This window comes from Calonectris borealis, chromosome 15 (assembly GCF_964195595.1).
Source record: "Calonectris borealis chromosome 15, bCalBor7.hap1.2, whole genome shotgun sequence".
Classification (NCBI taxonomy): Eukaryota; Metazoa; Chordata; class Aves; order Procellariiformes; family Procellariidae; genus Calonectris; species Calonectris borealis.
Genome location: NC_134326.1, coordinates 16,709,634 through 16,730,136, shown reverse-complemented (window position 1 = coordinate 16,730,136; position 20,503 = coordinate 16,709,634). Strand labels below are relative to the sequence as shown.

General features: G+C 38.6%; 1 protein-coding gene across 7 annotated transcripts in view; it reads left to right on the top strand.

Annotated features, from left to right (window-relative positions):
- The window catches only part of KDM3B (lysine demethylase 3B), a 68,699-nt gene that overhangs the window by 11,008 nt on the left and 37,188 nt on the right, over positions 1 to 20,503 (top strand). For 5 of the 7 annotated variants that reach the window (XR_012675949.1, XR_012675947.1, XR_012675948.1 and 2 more), the window contains exons 2-7: positions 10,744 to 10,911; positions 13,386 to 13,499; positions 13,955 to 14,060; positions 15,550 to 15,674; positions 17,102 to 17,170; positions 18,100 to 18,678. Coding sequence is in view for 4 of the 7 variants with exons in the window: in XM_075164414.1 (XP_075020515.1) it covers positions 10,744 to 10,911; positions 13,386 to 13,499; positions 13,955 to 14,060; positions 15,550 to 15,674; positions 17,102 to 17,170; positions 18,100 to 18,678 (1,161 nt within the window). In the remaining 3 variants the exon portion in view is untranslated. Of the gene's footprint in view, positions 1 to 5,409; positions 5,545 to 6,249; positions 8,482 to 10,743; positions 10,912 to 13,385; positions 13,500 to 13,954; positions 14,061 to 15,549; positions 15,675 to 17,101; positions 17,171 to 18,099; positions 18,679 to 20,503 lie in introns of those variants that run through there. The other 2 variants (XM_075164415.1, XM_075164416.1) reach the window with 2 other exon arrangements.

The following is a 20,503-nucleotide window of genomic DNA, read 5'->3' as shown; positions in this document are numbered from 1 at the left end:
ATGCAAACATTTTCTGAAATAAAGTTCCTCTTAAAAAGCAAGGCATAGTGATTAACATACTTGGCTCTGCCTGGTGTAACATACACCACAATTACTGGATTCATTTCAGAGTGTGAGGGATGTTACATAACTGGCTTGATATACGGCTTGCATAAAGCGGTACTGTGTCTAATGTGCGTGGCGTTGCGGTTTCTGATTCAGTTGATTTGGTAGACTCATGTTGACCATGCAGCCACAGGGCTACGAGGTTACTGTTAGATCCCAAATTTGACTTGGATAGTGTTTCTTATCCAAGAGAGGTACCTGGTACAGTCGTCTTCTTGTTTGGCGTAAACCAAAACTGTCCAAATCAGCTCGTATTTGGAAGTGTTCAGCTGCGTGACAGTTGTCATGAGTCTTACTGGATAAAGTGGAAAAAAGCAGTGCAGGATGTCGGAGAGAGAATAGTCTAGTACTTCATGTTCCTGCTCTTAACGTGTAAGAAAAAGCTTGTCGATGAAGACTTCAGTGGAAGAGTTTGGTCTGGTGTTATTATTAAATCAATATAGTGGCAAGCTACTATCAAAAAAAAAAAAGTAATTGCCCTTCCTATCTCTTGTGCATGATGCTTTATCGGACCCTTAAGCAAACAGTGTGGAGGAAAATTAACAATTCCTTGTGTGTGCTTAGTTTCTAGGCCACATGTTCCCTAAGCGTACACACCATGGAGTTCAGCTGGGTTGCTTGTTCAAGGGGAAACAATGGGACTGTGTAGTGACAGTGGTGAGGCAATGTCCTGGCGCTTTCAGTAACAGCAAGCTGCTAGAGTGTGATTTGATCTTCATCTAAGCTGATCTAAGGGTTTTTACCCATCTAAATTTCTAAAACACGTTAACTACATCAACTGACTACAAAGAACCTCCAGCATTTTCTCAAAGTGCTGTTTTGAAAGTAACATCTTAAAGATACGTTCCATACAGCGTTATAAATGCATGTATTTGTCACTTGCTGTGTATCAGGAGAATAAAGCACTGTGCTGTTTGAAGACTTGTTACATTTTGAATTTTGGACAACAACTATGCTTCGACTAATGATTTTTTTGCATGGTGGCGAAATCTCATGGGGAGAGGACAGAAATATTGAGGCCACCCTCAGTCTGCCTTTTGCATTTGGATTGTGTTAAGTGGAGTCTTTGGAGTTCCAGGCTCAGTTTAAGTCTGCTTGTACTTCACCTTGTGTTGTAAACAAAATTGTACATCAGTTTTGAGTAGTGTCTTGTTACAAGGATGAGGTAGCGTGGATTGAGGCCAAACTAGATTGCTCTCACATTTGTACCTGTGATAATTAAGGTTGTGCACTGTCTCTGTGTCACAGAGGCACTGACAGGGCTGATTGTACAGGGCTCTGAATGTTGCTCATTTGTGTTACAACAGGAGCGTGGCAGTTGCAGTGGGCTCCAGAATGACTGTGAACTGAAGTTGGTACAGAATAGGGTAGGGCCTTTCCAAAGATGAGACTTCTTCCCTTGCATTTTGTGGGTTTTGTGTAGTTTCCAGCACTGATTCTGAGCTGTGATATTCACATTAATTGACATTTTCCTCCATATGGGTGGCCAGCGTTAGGGTCAGTAGTGATGCTCAAACTGGAAATGCTTTAATACTGAAAGAAACAGAATACTGACAGAGCGCTGTGGTGGATTCTGTTTGTTTTGGCACTTTGTCATTTTTTCTTTCCTACCTACTTAACCCAACTTATCTAAATACATACTTTTTTGAGCCACATAGAGGTACTGGAAGACCAGTATTTTCAGGAATGTTTTTCTCTACTGTTTTTGCTGAAATATGTTTTGTGGGGGTTTTTTTGGTTGGTTTGTTTGTTTGTTTGTTTTTTGTTTTTTTCTTCTTTTAAAGAGCTTACTAAACCAGGTCCTGCCTGGAACTGTCTGGGGTTTTAGGATAATTACAGAATTTCACTATGGCATTCTTGTTTTGCAGTTGCTCCTAATTCCCCCTATAATTCCTACTTATTAATCTTGAAATGTTTCTTTTTCCTCCTTTGTTAAACTAAAGTAAAAAAAAAAAAAACCCCAAAACAGAAAGGGAAACTTTATCATCGTTGTAATGTCAAATGAACAGAGTAAACAAAATCATATTTTTCAGATACGTTGTATTTGTGTACTTTAAGATGTAAATTTTACTGTAGAGTTTGCCATCTATTACTGTGGTGTCAGACCATTGTTCAGATTTCAAATGTAATAATCATGATGCCAGCCAAGAGAGATTTAGGAAGCTATTTTGATTCCGTAGTTGTTTGAAATGGCTATACAACTAATTATTTCTTCATTGACCTCAGCGACTTGCATGTATAAAGAGTGTGCCAGAACGGTGTCCAATGTAGATTTGATTCTCCATGTCATATTGTGTTCTGTCACTTTTTACTCTTATTCGTATAAGTGATCACCTTTGAATAATAATGACACATCCCCCTCATCTCTCTTTGTTGACATTCCATCCTGTTGCATCAAACCATCATTAATTCTACCAGTGCCATTCCTGACATGTTTCTGTAGCCTCTTTTTTTCCATCTCCGCTATATAGAGGTCTTTACAGTGTCCCTGCATAGTCTCTTCATTGCTTCTGTTCTTGCAATCTGTCATTCAAGAAAATTTTCTTACCCAAGTATTTCAAGTTGAATCTTACTTCCAATATTGTCTCATCTCTGTAGTAAACAGATCAAATAGGATTATTGTCTTTCTGGTAGACCTTTCATGAAGAATGTGTTATTAATTCCCCTTTCAGTTGTCTTTTTTCTTGATGAAGCAACCTAATTTAGCCACTCCGAAGTTTGCATTTTCTAGACCTTTGATCGTTGTTGTTTGCTTTCTTCTGCTGTCTCCTGTTGTTCTGGCCCAAACTGGTCATAAGTATTTTAGCAGAGGACTTACTGAGGCTGAGTAACAGGTGTATTGTGCACTATACACCTGTTTATGTATGTGTCTGTCCTTTTTTGAAACATGAGATAGCTGAAAGTATATTACCTCATGATCCATTATAATCTGCTCACTTTTTTTTTTCTATAAAACCGATACCTGTCCTGTCACTGGTTTCTGCCTTTGTTTAGCACCTTGTGCATATTTTCGTGATTGTGTTGTGCTCTGATCTGAGGCTGTTTCTCGAGTTTGTCAAGAAAATTTTGAATACTGTCTTCAAGTGTGCTTGCAGAGCTTTCCAGTATGTGATCTTTCTGCTGAACTTTGCGATCGTGGTGTCACTTACAATGTTCAGTGACTCTTCTCAAACACTTTCATTTTTGGAACTAGAACAGATTCCTATGAAGACCCTCAGTCACATGCTTCCATTTTATCAGAGAAGAGTTGATTTCTGTGCTCAGCATATATGCTATCTTTTCCTGGCGTGAAATGTTACACAAAAGTGTTCCAAAGCCTAAATTCAAGGTGTGAGACCTGTATTTCTCTGCTTGGAAGACCTGGTAATCTTTCTTCAAGCAGAAGATGGCAAGGCCTTTAAGTATCTAATCTGTGTCTACCCGTGAATGTTTTTAAGTAACTTTTATATGGGAAAGTTACTGCTCTCTCTTTGTAGCAATGGATTAACAAAGCTTTTTCATTTTTTTGGGGGGGGAAGCTTCAATAGTAAAGTGAGGCAAAATTGTTATTTGTGTTGTATGTAACTGAAGATTATAAAAACTATATTTTGCAAAAAAAGCTGTTCATTATAAAAACAAAGTGAATTGCTCGCATCTGTTGAATACTCCAGATGCATTGCTTCTCAGGATGCAATGCTTTGTTCTGACTATATGTCCAACATCTTATAACAAAGAAATAGGCTACTAATTTCTGACTGGTGGTGCTAAAAATATGTTTTGTGATGCCATCAGCCTACCAGAAAAAGTGAGGTAGGACTGTACTGTTACCCTTGTTGTTTTCTTCGGAAATTTTTAAGTAGGCTGCCAGCTTTATCACTGGTAATGTGTTTCCAGGTCGTCAGTGCATCAAAACTAAGTAACATTGGACCAAATACCAAGGTCTGTTGAAATTCACACGAAGTACTCGTTTTCAGTGTTTGAGATCCATTAGGTTCATGATTTTTATGTGTTTAACTCGTACTCTCGTATGTGTTTAGTACAGTGTGACACTAATATTTTATAGAAGTAAAAAAAATAAGAAAAGTTTGATTATTCAACAAAATAATAATTTTATCAAATCAGATTTGAGATAGACCTGTCATTTTTATAGTTTTGTTTTCATTTTCATGCTGTCTTCTCTATTTTGGCCAGAACTGCACTGAGGCTAGTAATCAGATTTGTCCTTGTCCTTTTTGTAACTGGCTCCTTAACTGTTGAAATTGTTGAAAGAAAAGTTTTTTAAAAAGTCTAAAGTACATGAAGACAGGTATTTTGTTAGCTCTTGCAAAAAAAAAGTTACTGTTACCTGGAACCCATTGATTCATAAACATGTTCGTCTTTATTAGAAATTGTTAAGTACTGTGCACGTTAGATGTTGATTCACGTGATACCAATGCTCATTTTCAATCGCAAAACAGAAACACTTCTTATAAATATTTGTGGCCATTTATTAGCAGCTCACTACACCATAAGGTAATGGCTTTAGCAGAGTTACGATTTCTCTAGCTCCTGCTGTTTTAATCTATTTCTGCCCTAGATCCTCTCAGAAGTGTTTTTGATTGTTATCATGATTATCATCATGCGTTATAAGCATAGGAAAGTGCCAAGGAAATATAAAAACTATGTATATTTTCTAATTTTAGTAATATTTAGTGTCTTCATTAAATATATAGTGTCTTAATCAGTATCAGCCTCTAAGCATAATTGTTCTGTCTAATAACTGTGGTTTCTTGGTTAAATGATTAAATCTACTTTTTGTCTGGCTCGATACAAATTATTTCGGAGGAGGATTTTTCTCCTTAGTTTTTTTTTTCCTAATTTTTCTGGCTTTGGAAATCAGCTGCAGTAAAAACCTAGTGTGTGTATATATATTTCAAAGTGGATTTTTTTGCCTTTGCTTGTAAGAAATAGTTTGAATCAAGTAATGAAGATTACTTGATTGGAAGCTAAAAATTTTCTAAGCATCAGTGTGTACATCATCTTTGTCTCACATAATGGATTCCAAAATAATACTTTGATTGCATTAGGACACTATTAGGAAACTACCATAGTTTAATTTTTTTAATCTCATTTAATGGTGGTACTAGCTGCATGAGATCTCAGATGTGTCTCCCAAGTTGAAATCTCAGTATCTATCTTCCCTTCTTTCCTCTCCTATGTAGTTCTTTCTACATCATGAGTAAGAGGTCATGGACCAATTTGTTACCCAGTTTTACTTGGTAGTCTGCAACAGATTCCTACCAGTGCCTTCTTTCTGGGCATAAGTACTATTATTCCAATTTACAGATGGGGAAACTCAGCCAGTGAGACTAAATGGCTTGACCAAGGTCATGCAGGAAGCCTCTGATGAAGCAGGGAATTGAACCTGGGTCTCTGGCTACTCTCTAGCAACTGATGGACCATCCTTCCTTTCAAAACTAGGTAAAATTTAAGACCATTTTAAGGGATATTTTTGAACTTGGATTTTTTGCCATCTTCTGCTTTTTATAATATATAAAACCCTAAAATGTAAAGATTTTATGTTTTTCACAGATGGCATCTACATTAGACCTTTGTGCAAATTCTAATGCAATAAGCTGCAGTATTTTTTCTATTATAAATCATGTTTAGAGCCTGTGTGTCACATGATGAAAAAGACCAATATATCTGTCTTATCTACACTATGGTCTTCCTACTGTTGCTGCTTTTATAGTGGAACTTATGTTGGAAAACTTTAGGGGAAATTCCATTTGAACCAGATTATGGTTCTCTATAGCGTATTGAGGCTTGAATGTTAGGGTAGTAGGTAGACAAGAATATGTCTTCTGGGAAAAAAGCCTCAGGCTGTCTTTGTATATCAAATAAAGCAGAGCAACAGCTCTGCTTTCTAGTGTCACTTTTTATTGGGGCAGGCAAAAAAAAAAGGCGGGGGGGAGAATTGCAGGTGTGTATGCACCCTCTGTTTTTTATATTTGGAAAAAAAACTGGTTTTGTAGATTAAAAAAAACTCAAACCACCAAAACATAAAAATCTTTATTGTTTGCAATTAGATATTGCTTAGGGAAGGCGTTTTTTCCCATAGGAGAAGTTGGGAAATCCTGCAGGTGCGTTTTTGTCTAAGCAGCACCATTTTTTTTTATGTGATACAGACATACCTGCGCTAATTGAATATCTAGTTGCTGTTGTCAATACCACTGTTCAAAAGCATTGGTATTAAAAAAAGCACCGTTGCTGTTATTATCGATGGCTTGTCTAAACTGATTGTGAGCAGAGTTAGGAGGGTCAGCAGAAGATATTGTCGGTAGATGTGACCCGATGAATTGTAGGGCCATTGATACATTTGAGAGGTAATTTATTCTGAAAAGCCAGGGCTTTAGCCTACAGACATTTCCCTCTTGACTCAGAACTACACAATTTTCAAATTAAGATGAGAAAAGAACCCAGGAAATTCTCAGTTATAATGCAGCCGCTTTGCTTAAGGCTTCTGGATTTTTCAACAGAGGTAGAATATTTGTTTACCACTTTAAATATCAAAAGGAAATATGTTTATTCACTCTCAAGTCTGTCTCGTCTGTCTTTACTTTCCTTGCTTTAGGCATCTCTTGCAGGATTCCCTTTTTTTTTTTCTTATAGAATCTAAGCATATTGGGCATAAGTTCATGAATATGCTGTAGTTATTTTCTGTGGTAATACAAAGTGCACAGCACAAACACTCGGTGTGCTGTGCAAGTCAGCTTCTGCTTCTTGCACACCCAGTACACAAAGTGATTTCTATTGCAAATTCTGGAAACGGAAACTGAGAACATAGCTGTTACATTGAGGCTTTCATCCTTTTTGTTGCTGTGTGATCTATTGGAAACTACTGTGAATACTGACAATATCATGTGTGGTGTTGCATGGATCTGGACTAGCTGCCCTGCATATCTGTGTGTAGGAAAATACTCTGTTGGGTATTGACTTAGAATTAGTAACACTTTTTTTAATGGTTGTAAGTTGAAGTTTGGCAGGACTTCGTTGCTTATGTCGATTATTAAAAAAATGGAATAAAACTGAATAATGAACATAAAGTGTGTAAAACAAACTTGCCATGACTTCTCTGTTTTGCAGGGGGAGAGATGATCTTAATGTAATAATGTTGTAAGTCTTTTCTCTCTTTTTGACCCAGTTCGTGGGTCTGGAGTTTTAGAAAGGAAAACTATAAGGTCTGTTTTCTGAGTTAAGTGGTGGAATAGAATAGTTCAGTTGGAAGGGACGTACAACGATCATCTAGTCCAAGTGCCTGACCACTTCAGGGCAGACCAAAAGTTAAAGCAAATTGTTAAGGATACTGTTGAAATGCCTCTGAAACACTGACAGGCATGGGGCATCGACATCCTCTCCAGGAAGCTGACCACCCTCTCGCTAAAGAAATGTTTCCTCATGTCCAGTCTGAACCTCCCCTGGCACAGCTTTGAGCTATTCCCACGCGTCCTGTCCCTGGATCCCAGGGAGAAGAGCTCAGCACCTCCCTCCCCACGTCCCCTCCTCAGGAAGCTGCAGAGCACGATGAGGACACCCCTCAGCCTCCTTTTCTCCAAACCAGACAACCCAGAGTCCTCAGCCGCTCCTCATAGGACGTGCCTTCCAGCCCTTCACCAGCTTTGTTGTCCTCCTCTGGACGCATTTGAGGACCTTCATGTCCTTCTGAAATGGTGGTGCCCACACAGTACTCGAGGTGAGGCCGCACCAACGCTGAATGCAGCGGGACAGTCCCCTCTCTTGCCCGGCTGGTCGTGCTGCGTTTGATGTGCCCCAGGGCCGTTTGCCCTCCTGGCTGCCAGGGCGCACTGCTGGCTCCTGTTGAGCCTGCTGCCCACCAGCACCCCCAGATCCTGTTCTGCATGGCTGCTCTCCAGCCGCTCCTCTCCCAGTTTATACTTGTGTCACGCATTACTCCTTCCCAGGGGCAGAATCCGGCATTTGTTCTTGTTACATTTCATGCCACTGGTGATTGCCCAGTGCTCCAGTCTGTCTAGATCCCTCTGCAAGGCCTCTTGGCCCCTGAGAGAGTTAGCAGCACCTGCCAGTTTGGTATCATCAGCAAACTTGCTAATGGTGCATTCAAGTCCTGCATCCAGATTATTGATAAAAATATTGAACAGCACCGGTCCCAGGATTGAGCTCCAGGGAACGCCACTGGTGACTGGTTGCCAGCCAGATGTTGCCCCATTCACTGCAACCCTTTGAGCCCTGCTGTCCAGCCAGTTCTTCACCCAGCGCAGCGTCAACTGTGATCTTGCAGCTGGATGACTTGTCCAGAAGGATACTGTGAGGGACAGTATCTAAAGCCGTACTAAAATCCAGAAAAACTACATTCACCGCCTTCCCTTCGTCCACTAGGTGGGTGATCTTGTTGTAGGAGATTACATTAGTTACACAGGACTTTCCCTTTGTGAACCCATGTTGACTGTGCCTGATGATTGCATTGTCCTTTAAATGTCTTTCAATAGCACCCTGTGTGATTTTCATAACTTTTCTAGGTACTGAGGTTAGACTAACAGGTCTGTCGTTCCCTGGGTCTTCCCTCATGCCTTCTTGTAAATTTGAATAACGTTGGCTAGCTTCCAGTAAGTGGGGACCTCCCCAGACTCCCAAGAACTTTGGTAGGTGATTCAGAGGTGTCCTGCTGTTATATCTGCTAGGATGTTACAGATGGCATTGCTACTGCTTTGTATATGATGGGTACACAGTATTTGTCAGAATATTAAGTGAGCCTCTTAAATGTGGAACACCCACCTTGAAGTTCATCACAGGCTATTTTTCTTTTCTTTTCTTTTTTTTTTTATACCCAGGGAGCAATGTGTTAAATTTGCAGCTAAAAGTACAGGTGTTCCACTTCATCAATTTATAATGATTCACAGAAATGTGAGGTGTCTTATAGGTTAAGACTGGAAGAAATTTTCTTGTAGTCTTACTTCATGTGTGTCACAAGGTATAATTGACTTGTTTAAGTCTTGTGTGAAGTAATAAATTAAAAATAAACCTAATAGGTATCCTCATTTATTTGGGACAGAGTGGTAAGCTGGACTATATTGCTTGTCTGAATTTGTGATACTTGCCAACCAGTTTAAGGGGACGTGCTAGTGAGAGGTCCTATCTGTGTAGTTACCTACAAAATCTGTTCTCCTTTTCATCAAATTCTTAAATATCTTGCACAAAGTCTTGTATTCCAAAATCAGCATTATTCTAATAGTTCTTTTTGACAACCTTTTTTCATATAACCTTTATGGTAAGAGAATCATAACAAGATGATTACCTCACTAATACTTTACATATAAACAAATAATTCCATTTTGTTATTCTTACATGATAGACCTCTCTTTATGTCACATTCTGCTGCCAAAGTAGCACAAATATAATAAGAAAGGTACAGGCCCACTGAAACCGAAAAGGTGTTCAGTCCAATTTCCACTATATTGCTGAAATTTGTTGAATTGAAGGAAGGATATCTTGAAAGGTTCAGTCTGCTTTCTCTGCAGGGCAGCTTAAGTAGTAATGGAGTTCAAGAATTGATTAGGAGAGTTGCTTCATATTCTCTCCCTCTCCCCTTGGAGTTTGAGCTTTTGAGTTGTGGGGGGACGAGTGGGGAAGAAGAGTATATGACTGGTCTCCTCTTTTAATAAGGATTACTGGTAAAGCAGAGAGCTCTCTGTCTCCGGTTAGTGCCCCGTTACCCCCAGTGATCTTGTAATTATTACAAAACTCTGTTTTGACTGTCCAGCTTAAGGTGTTTCCTAGCTGGTTAGGAATTTCTTGCCATTCATCTGACACATTTGATTATATGTGTGTAGTATGTAAGTTCTGTAGATGAAAGATTGGAATGCGACCGTGTTTTAACATTTAATAGCCCTAGTTGTTAGGACGTGGAATGAGACTTTTAACCCGTGTTCCTGTTCTTAGCATTCTTGCCGTGTGATTTCATATGGCTTTAACGTTTGTCCTTTGTGATAGAAAAAAAGAGGATGATGTCTCAGAATAGTGATTTAGAATTGTAGTGTGGTTTATATTGTCACACTTGTAAATAAGGTAATGAAAAATCTAGTGAGTAGATATTTCTGGATAATCTCATGCCATCCAAAATACTTGCATTTGGTTCAGGGAGTTTAATAATGTACAAGGCAACACAAAACTGATTTAGAGTGGATTTCACAAACGCAAACTTCCCTGGCTGAAGGATTTAATTCTGTGAATGTCAGTTAACCATACTGATATAGGCTGTCTGTTGAAGTGCCAAGAAAGAGTGTCTAAATTCTCTAAAAAATCCCGATGTGAAGGAGGCTTGCATTGGGTTACCAGTTGTATTTTGGGATGAACAATTTTCACATCTTTAATTATTTATGGAGAAATGCAGCAATTGGAGCCAGTGGTGTGTGTTTGGGGATAAATCATTTTTCATAGGTTAGTAATTGCTGTGAATTCGATTCCCGTTTCTTTTGTAATGTTTGATAGCTATGTAGATAGCTGTTATCATTACAATACTTATCCTGATTTTTCTGCCTAAAGCTTTTGTCTCCTTATCCATAGGGATTGCAGGAATCTGTTTTTTTCTATTTGGTGTCTGAAAAGAGCTGAAATGCCTTCTACATTTTTTTTTTTTATCAGATCTTTGTGGAATTCGATGGCTGTAACTGGAAGCAACATGCCTGGGTGAAAGTCCATGCTGAAGAAGTTATAGTGTTGTTGCTGGAAGGATCATTGGTTTGGGCACCTCGAAATGATCCAGTTATGCTTCAGGGGACTCGAGTCTCACTGGCACAGTGGCCTGCACTGGTGAGTATCTCTCTCATATATCTCTTCATATAAAGCTTTCATATTCTCAGAGATTTGCATCAACTCTACTGTGAAACACAAGGCTTGGATATCGTACAGGGCATCGTTATGCAGGTACCAAAAATTGCTTGGGGATGGATTTTTTTTAAGTGGTAAATAGGAGAGCAGTTAACTGGGAGTTATAGTGCTTTTGGAAAGGCATCTGAGAGGCAGTATGCTTCCAGTTCCTGCCCCAGAAATTGAAAGCTGTTACCTCACCGAAATGAGATATTGTTTACCAGTGGGTCTCTGAAGAAATGTGGTGCATATCTGAAAAGATTATTTTTCCCTATTTTAGAACTTTGAGTGTGTTAGGCTTTTCTGAATTGTGAGAATAAGTCTTTTGGTCTTACTATGGACTCTCTAGAGCTCTGTGCGGTAAAGGTTGCTGCGTCATTTTAATGGGTATTCCTGAAGGCACTTTGGGGAAGAGAATAGACTGGGCTGTGCCTGACCTATAAGCCATAAATTGACTACTCCTAATCTAAACTAAAAATTTGATTTCAGTGTTGTTGTCAGCATTAACTAACATGACATGCAAAATTTTCTCCTGTTTCTTGAAGTGGTTATCCATATCGCTGTTTACATGGCAGTTACATGTCATGACACTTGAGACCAAAGCCAATATGTTTTAGCTAGCATATCTAAGTACACCTATTTTACAAACATCCTGATGAGTAGTATATAGTGAAGGGCATTCCTCACATCCTTCTTTCTTCTCTTAGTTGCTTCTGAAGAGGAAAGATCATGATATCTGAGAATCCTACCCTCGTTTTCATGCTGTCTAATTTTTATTATTTTGCCCTGCTTTTGCTTCTTTTCTCTTCCTGCAGTGCTTGGACTGCTTGGGATCCTACTCTCTGCTTTTTAATGCTACATTTTGTGCATGGGCACATTGAAATGTTTTCTCCAGTCAAGGACCTCGTGCCTTGGTAGAATTTGAATTTAGTGTTTTAAATTGACACTTGGCCTCAAAGTAACAAGTTCAGCACTGCATCTTTCTCTGAGGGTTTCTTTATTGCAGTTGTCTTAAGGCAGAAGAAAACGAGGCCTTTACAAGCGGAGATTCTGTATGTAGTAGTTTTTCCATAGGCGGAATTTTCCTTTCAGTGTATTTCCAACTTGTCTCCAAGAGTCAACACCAGTTTAATTTCATCTGGGAAACTGTGTTTATACAGGATCAATTTATTTCAGATGATTCCCAAGTATCTTGATATCTGAGTGATTTGGGGGTGTTCCCATTGTCCGCACACTGGTTGTGTATTGAGTTGTGTCAGAACTTGTTAGAAGACTGTTAGAAGCAAATATGGGTCCACTAAGATCCCAGAGTATTTCCACTATAGCTCAAGCTGTATCTGTAGACTGGTTGAAGAAGTGTTTCCATCCCCTGTACTCTGGACAGCCATGTAGGTACTAAAGGCCTGCCCAAGTAACTGAATGGGAATGCCGACTGGAGTTAGCCAAAGCGCCAGAGTACATATGTGCGATGTGGGCAATTCTGGGAAGCCAACTACTTAACGTTACAAAGTGTATGGTGTTTTCTGGGGAGGTGTAGGGGAGGTGGTGGTTTTTGGTGTGGTTTTTTTTTTTTTTTTTTTGAGATATATCACTTATGAATGTGTATTCATCCTTCATTGTCTCTTTCTTGTAGTCCTGTTCACTTTTAGGAGATAGTTTTACATAAACTGAGAAAATAAATTTTATATTCATACTGTTGTGTACAGGAGAATGCAGTGTGAACAAACTTGATGAGAGCTGTTGAGGGAAATATGTCATGAATACTTGTGTGTTAAAATCATGTAAGTGTGAGACAGATAACACGTTTCAAAGACTTCAGTGGTTGGCAACTTCCTCTTCCATCAGCAAGTTACGTTATAAGGTTATCATTCTGATTCTGCTAGTATTTTTAGTGAATTGTCCTGCAGCTTGAATATCAATAGTACACCTGGTATAAACTTCAGTTTTGCACAAAAACTAGCAAAAAAAGCTCCCCTTTATTAATATGCCTATAAATTACTTACATCTGACTTCTGTATGGGAATAAAAATGCTGCTTTCAAGAGGCTATACCTGAAATATGTAGCATAGTTTGAACCATTAACTGAAGGTTTTTTTTTAACCTGAACATTAGATGGTGCTTACCTATGAAAAAACAAATACCACAAAAGGTGTTTTCAGTTCTGCTTTAAGTTCTAATGAAGAAGTGGAGCCAATTTTCTGTAGTTCTTTCTTGTAATATGCCTCACTTGCAAGAATTATTGGCTTAGATATAATGAATAATAATTTGCATTAAAACTCAGGCACTGGTTGGTGCAAGTTGAGAAATGAAACTTTTTATTCTTTGTGATACTTAAATAGTATGTGAAGACAACTATTGTTGGCATGTATGTGTGCTCAGTCATTTTTATAACCTTTGTTTTTTGTTGTTCGTCACAGACCTTCACTCCTCTAGTAGATAAGCTGGGTCTAGGCTCTGTGGTCCCAGTGGAGTTTCTTCTGGACAGACATTTACGTTTCCTGTCTGATGCCAGCGGATTACGTTTGTTTCAGGTATTTGAACTGTGTTCAGTTAAAGTGCAAACTTAACTTTGTGCTGTGATTGTCAGATTAATTTTTTTTTTTTTTTTTACTGTCCCACTTCCATATTCTTGTCTTCCTCCTTTCACTGCCCTGTCATCTATTTGCGTTTGTTTCCCTGCTTTTCCAGGTGCTTACACTAACCTTCATCTGCATTCGAAAAGTCCTAGTTCCTCTCTATATTGGCCAGTTGGAGAGCTAGCTGTCAAGCATCGTGTAGCTGATAATTGCAATGGAAGTTTTGCACAGCTTTTGCATAGCTAGTCCTTTTTTTCCTCCTGCATGTTGAGCAGTGTGTTTCTTTATTTTACTTCTTTTTTGATTTGTCAGTCTCTGAGAGCAGTCCAAGAAGAGCTGTCCCTTAAAAACTAATGATTCTATTACCTTAAAGACTATACTTTTATGTTAAAACTGTTTGTTGTTGGCAGATGGGAACCGAGAGTCAAAATCAGATTCTGCAGGAACAGCCTTCACTAAGAGAATCTGTTAATGCATTGATCAGTGATCAGAAGCTTCAGGAGATATTTAGTAGAGGTGAGACTGTGTTTTTCTATCTCAGAGCTACTTTGTTGTGGAACAGTTAAACTATGCTGGGATTTGTGAAGGAGAATAGTAATAGTGTCTGTTACTGTTTGATTTGGAAGGTCAATTTTCTGTATTGTTTTGCAAGTTCTTTACAAAGAAGCATTATTTTGTCACAGATACAGGTAAGCAGTTGCTGAGGTACAACCAGAAATACCCTACTGGGAATGATCACTGAAGATGTAGTTAAAGTAGGATAACATTTTTTTGATAACGTCCATGTATTTACAACTTCACTTATTTTAAGTTTTAGTTTTGAATTTTTTGGTTCTGTTCTATGGTTCTGTTCTATAATTCTGGAAATTTAGAAGTGAAATTACTCTGTAGTTGTTGATATTTAAAAAACTTCTTTTGTTGTGCCAAATTCAAATTTTGGCATTGTGATAATTAATACATGAATTGTTTAAATTGAAAATGTGGTGTGGCTGTGACTGCTCAGCATAGAGTTAATGCCTTAACTGTTGTCTGGATTGTGTATTAGGGTTAAGCCTGACTGCAGCTTTTGTTGTCAGATTGGGGATTTCTAGTTCAAGTGCTAAAACAATTTTCTATCCAGAGTTTGGGTTCATGGGCCAGGTGGCCACCCTAGATGTAGGCCACTGTATTACATTTGAAGGACGATGTAATTCCTAATGGGGATTTGGTGCCTTTTGGTTAAATAAAATGTTTATTGATAAAAATGCTATGAGGACAATACTTCTTACATGAGCAAGTAGCTTCAGAATTGCCCATGTTCTGATTGTTTCAGATACAGGATGTTGGATCATGTGGAGTTTGATGATTTAATATTAACTAAGGTTTTTTTGTCTGGACTTAGGGTAGGAGGAAAGCTCTGCATGCTGATGTGGAGAGTGAGGGCAGGGTCAGAGGAAACCTTTTAGATGATCCCTTACCCTTGTCAAAGAACTAAGACTGGTTGGTTTAGAGATGTTGGATATTTGTGCAATTATATTAAATTTTCCACAGTTAGCAAATATATGTTTCTGTTTTGAACTGCATGCAGTTTATACTGGGATTTGATGCATCTGGACTGAGTCAAAATGCTATGACTGTCCACTGAATTGATGCTTCATAATTACTAACCTGTAGGTCAGAAAGCAAAAGAGTTTAGTTAGCAAGAAGCCCTCATCTAGCTTGATTTTGTCAAAGGAGTGAGTTTATTTTGATCTTTTGCTTTTTTTTTTAAACTTGGAAACTATTAATTTTGTCTTTACAATAGTTTTGAGTTACAGCAATGAGGGCTTATTGACTTTTTACAATAGAACGCTTGGCTTATGCAGGATTTGCAGCAGAAGCCCTAGCGTTTTAATTTCTTTCCATCTGAAAGATGACACTTCAAGCCCTAATTATGTGCACAGAACTCTTTTTTTTATTGTACGACTCTTAACTAGTATGGCACAAAGCTTGTCTGGAAAATATACTCAAAGTCCTTCTTTTTCAGGTCCTTACAGTGTCCAAGGCCAAAGAGTTAAGGTTTATCAACCAGAGGATGAAAATAGCTGGCTCTGTGGTGTTGTGAGCCATCAAGACCCAATAACTCGTCTTATGGAGGTGTCTTTGACTGAGGTAAAAATATGAAGAACTGCTTTGGTGTTCGTAAAATACCAGTCCTCAATATCTCATGGAGAATGACAGCTTCACAAAACTTGTACTTCTGGTTCTTTGTTTTTTGCTTTAAAAGATGAGTGATTATTCACATTGTGATTCGCAGAATTTTTTTTTTTTCTGTTATGATGACTTTCTATAATAAATGATGATACACAGCCCACTTCTATGAAAGAAGCTATACGAACTTCTTTGGAAATGAGTGCTATATGAAAAAATGTTGGAAGTGGCTTTCTAGGTGGGAAAGCGTGCTGATGTACAGAAAGCTACCTTCTGGGTCTGTTATGCTGTGGTCTTCCTATGCCTTCTCTCAGCTTCTGTCTGACAGGCTGTACAAGTGGTTTGAAACAAGTGTAGCATAGAAGATGAAGTCTTAGTCTCAACAAAATTGGTTGAGGTATTTTAGCTTAGGCTGTTTACTTTTGCCCTGTTCCTATCAGTAAACTCAGTAAGTGTTGTAAACAGCACAGAAAATCTGTGCACTTGCTAGAGTTATCTGCTTTGTATTATATGCTTCTGTGTGGTCTGACAGGCAGTTCAGTCTTAGCAGCAGCCTGCTTCTAATGGCTTCCTTTTTCAGGAGCAACTAGGAACAGGTCTGTGGTGCTGTGTGTAAATTACTGTAGCAGCAGCACTCTTCTTGGTTTTTTGGGTCATGTCCCGTGCCCCCTGCCCCTGTAGCCTTTTCTGTGTGCAGAATGAGTGCACTGAACATGCCCAGTAAATCCTGTGTACACATGCAGTAATCCTGCGCTCTGACCACTAGATCTATTGCTGGTGCACAGGAAAAAAGTATACTATGTATGGTAAGTAAGTATAGTACTTTGGAGAGGCATTGAAATTGTGGAGTATATGCTTTCAGCAGGTACATGCCAGGAAGCACCCAAATTACTGCGTATCTACTGTGAAATAAAAAGGTAACCTCCAGGCACAGTTACAGAGATTGGGTATTGATTGCTCCTTTTGGGGAGATGCTGATGATGATAGTTAGCATAAATTGATGTGCTTCCTTCCAGTAGTCTTTTCTACATCTAGCAGAGTGAAGGTGCAGAAGGCTAGAACAATACTAAATGAAATTTAAGAAGAGCTGTGTTTAATGCAATGAATGCCTTTAGAGGTGCTCAGTAGAACAAATATACAAGGAAACAGTGGTAGGAATCAAATCTGAAAGTTTTTGAAATAGAGAAGGAGCAAAAGGATAGAAGGTAAACTGGAAGGCTGTGGTATTCCTAAGGAAGTGGGACAGAAAGAAAAGGCAAATGGGAGAGGGGCTGCAGAGTAACCCTGTGTTTAAGGTCTCTTATGTTGATACTATATACTCTGAATTAAAAACTAACCTCCTCTTTTCTTCCTCCTGCCTCCTCAATATCGATCTGCATAAAAATTAGAGTGGTGAAATAAAGTCCGTGGATCCTCGACTGATTCATGTGGTGATGGATAACACTTCTCCAAGCGAGGTACTACAGCAGTTCAGGTCTTGTATATACAGTGTGAAATTCCATAAAGATTTAGATAGAAAACATAGAAACAACTGAAAACTGATGCTATGTTCACTGTGGGCTTTTGATAATGTAATTGGAAGAGGAAAATTTTCTTTACCACTTTGAGAGATGGTTATAGCTTTCTTTAAACAATCTGTTTTCTTTTTGTTCAGGCCTGTTTTACTAAGTTCAGCATGGATCTTGGGGGGTTCAATAAACATGGTGGTTGTGCTCCATTTTAAAGGGTAGTGCTCTGTGCACTACTCTTTAAAGAATATCTCTGTGCTCACTGCCTTTTTCGAATGGGATCACTCTGTGCTTCTTCACAGGCCTTTTTAGGCATTTCTAGAAACTACCATCTGGCTTCTCTGAAGCAGGCTTGCATGCTTGTGGCATTTCGTTGCTTCAGTTGAGAGGTTCCATGATAACATTTGAACCTGTGTTTTTACCCTAGGCTAAAGGGCAAGTTATCTCCTGTTATTAAATATTGTAGACTTTGGGTAGCGGACAGAAAGTGTGCTCTTCAAAAGAACTGTGGGGATTAGACTTGTACCAAAAATTAGTGTGCAAATAGTTTTCATACATTAGCAAGAACTATGTTGAGTATGGCGGTGTTGCATGTTTCCCAAAATCCGCCATGATGTGGTACCTGCTACAGCAAAGTAACTCAGCTAAAAATCTTATTGTGAAGATCCTGTCCTAGTACCAAAAAGACAAGACTGCACTTATGCTTGTGTTCTGTGTTCACATAGTATCTTTCCTTAGATGTCTCAATTTGTGATTAAAAGAAATGTCCCTAAGCTTAAAAGCAGTGTAATATATTCTTTGTTCTAACAGAAAAATATTCTTTGAACAGGTATTCCTGATTGTTCTGTTTAGTGATTGCATGGTTTTGTCTATTATAGGGAGGGGGCCTAAAAGCAGCTAAATCATCTAAAGGGAAAAAGAAGAAAGAAAGTTTGGAGGGAAAGGATGGACGGAGAAGGAAGAGTGCTTCAGATTCTGGGTGTGATCCTGCAACAAAGAAGCTAAAGGAGAGGGGTGAGGTGGATAGCAATGGTAGTGATGGAGGTGAGGCAAGCAGAGGTCCTTGGAAAGGGGGCTCCAATAGCGAAACAGGACTGGATCCAAGGGCCAAACAGTTGCCTTCATTCGTTCCTCAGATTAATCGCAATATTCGCTTTGCCACTTACACCAAAGAGAATGGCCGAACACTAGTAGTCCAAGATGAGCCAGTTGGTGGTGACACACCATTGCCCTTCACTCCATTTCCCTCTGTGGCTGGACAAGCGTTACTAGTTGGATCTGGATGTAAAGAGGCAGGAAAATCACTGGAACAGGTTGGCCAAGGCACGGTGACTTCTGCAACTGCAGTTACTACAACTGCTTTGACGCCAACAACTGTGAGAATCTCTGATACCAGTTTGCCAGCTGTTACTGGACAGGAGAAACTGAAAACAGGCCGATCGCAAGCCCAGGGAGAGGTGAGTAGCTCACGATCCAGCATATTCAAGAAAGACATACATATTTGCAACAGATGTTCTGCAACATATTCCTGTTACAAAGTATGTCCATGGAATTGAGAAAATGACTTTTTCCCCTCCCCTCCCAAAAGAAACCTTTCTATTATCTGATCTAAGAAAGAACTCAAAAGAAAATGAAGATATTTGGTAGAGGAGTTGTAGGAGACAACTTCTTAGTACTCTCATCTTTATTCAGCTTTAATCTGAGAAATGCAGCCTTAAAGTCACTTTAAGCACTGCACTTAATATAATCAATTTTGTTGTGTCATATGGAAGATAACCTACTTAATATCTCTTGCCTTTATATAAACAAATATGCATGAGAATGTGCATTGAGTTGAACATTTAAGTTACTTAAAAAAAAGAAAAAAAAAAAGCCTCAACACCAGAAAAAGAATGAGGCTACATTTAGAGGCTCTTTTATAGATGCCCAACTTGTCTGTTACAGCTATGATATCGCCGTAGTAGAAAAATGAGACAGTCGCATCATATGCTATCTAGGGCTGAAAACAAAGTAAAAATTAAAACATTTGAGATGGGTACCTTTAGAATAAATTTTAATAACGAGCTCAGTCCGGAAGCAGCTTGAAGACTTTTTAGTTGTGTCTTTGTTTTCAAGGGGAAAAGTGGAAAAGTAGAAGGGAAACCCTGTTAAAAACAAAATAGAAGACTTTTTAAACAATCAGATGAAGGTTTATAAAAACAAAACAAAAACAAAACCCCACCTCAGTAAGTAGAGCAAAAATTAAGAAACTTGTAGTCTACTGTATAAAAATTGAAGAAAATGGGAGATACATCGGAGAGTCCAAGGTGAATTGCCAGGAGGTTAAATGGGTTACTTTCATCCCTGTCTTTTGTATTAGCTAATGGAACAGAGGGAGAGGTGTCGTGTTTACCTTGGGATAAAGATTCCTAGATGGTAAGGTGTAAAGGAGAAACAGAATTGTAGAAGACAGGATGTTACATAATTAAATTGTTATATAACAATATAACCTGCTCTCTCTTCCACCCCATCCCCACCCAAAAACAAACAAAAAAAAAAAAGAAGAAGAAGAAAAAAATTCAGAGTTGGGAGCAACTACAAATTGTGTAGGTGAATGGTCAAAATTGTATCTATCATCAGTGGTATTAAGGAAGAACTTTGGCACCACCTCTCCTTCCCTTCCTCTCCCCAACCCCAAATCACTTGTTTTAAATCATTATTAATAATCTGGCTTCAGAATTTGCAGGTAGGCAACTAGTCCATTTCAAACTGTATTTTCCTTGAGAGAGGGAACCTGACATAAATTAGTAAGAGTGTTGTAGATAGTTCACATTGTTCTGATAGTTCTGATTGCTTCAGACTGTCCACTGTATCATAGTGTGATTTGTCCTTGAGATTACTTAATAAGCTTGGTTTGCATTCATATTCATATGCTTTTTAAAACTGGTAGAACTCAATTTGTGAAAATTACTGAAAAGAAATATCTGAAATTCTAATATCTGGAAGAACTGTCATGAGGGACATTAATATGTTATTAAAGTTATTACAACTGGAGGTTGATAATGAAAAACAAGCTAAACATTAGTTTGCAGGTGTGGAGTGACACTAATGACCAGTAAGATGTGTTGCGCAGAGGCTGGGGTTGTATTTAACATGGCCTTGGAATAAAAGTGTATTAATCATGAGTATTCCTCATGAGAAGATTTCTAGGTGGAAACTCAAAGAAAAGGAATAGAACTGATGAGTTAGTTGCAGAATATAATCAGTTACAGCAGGACTGTGAGAATTGAAAAATCTGAATAA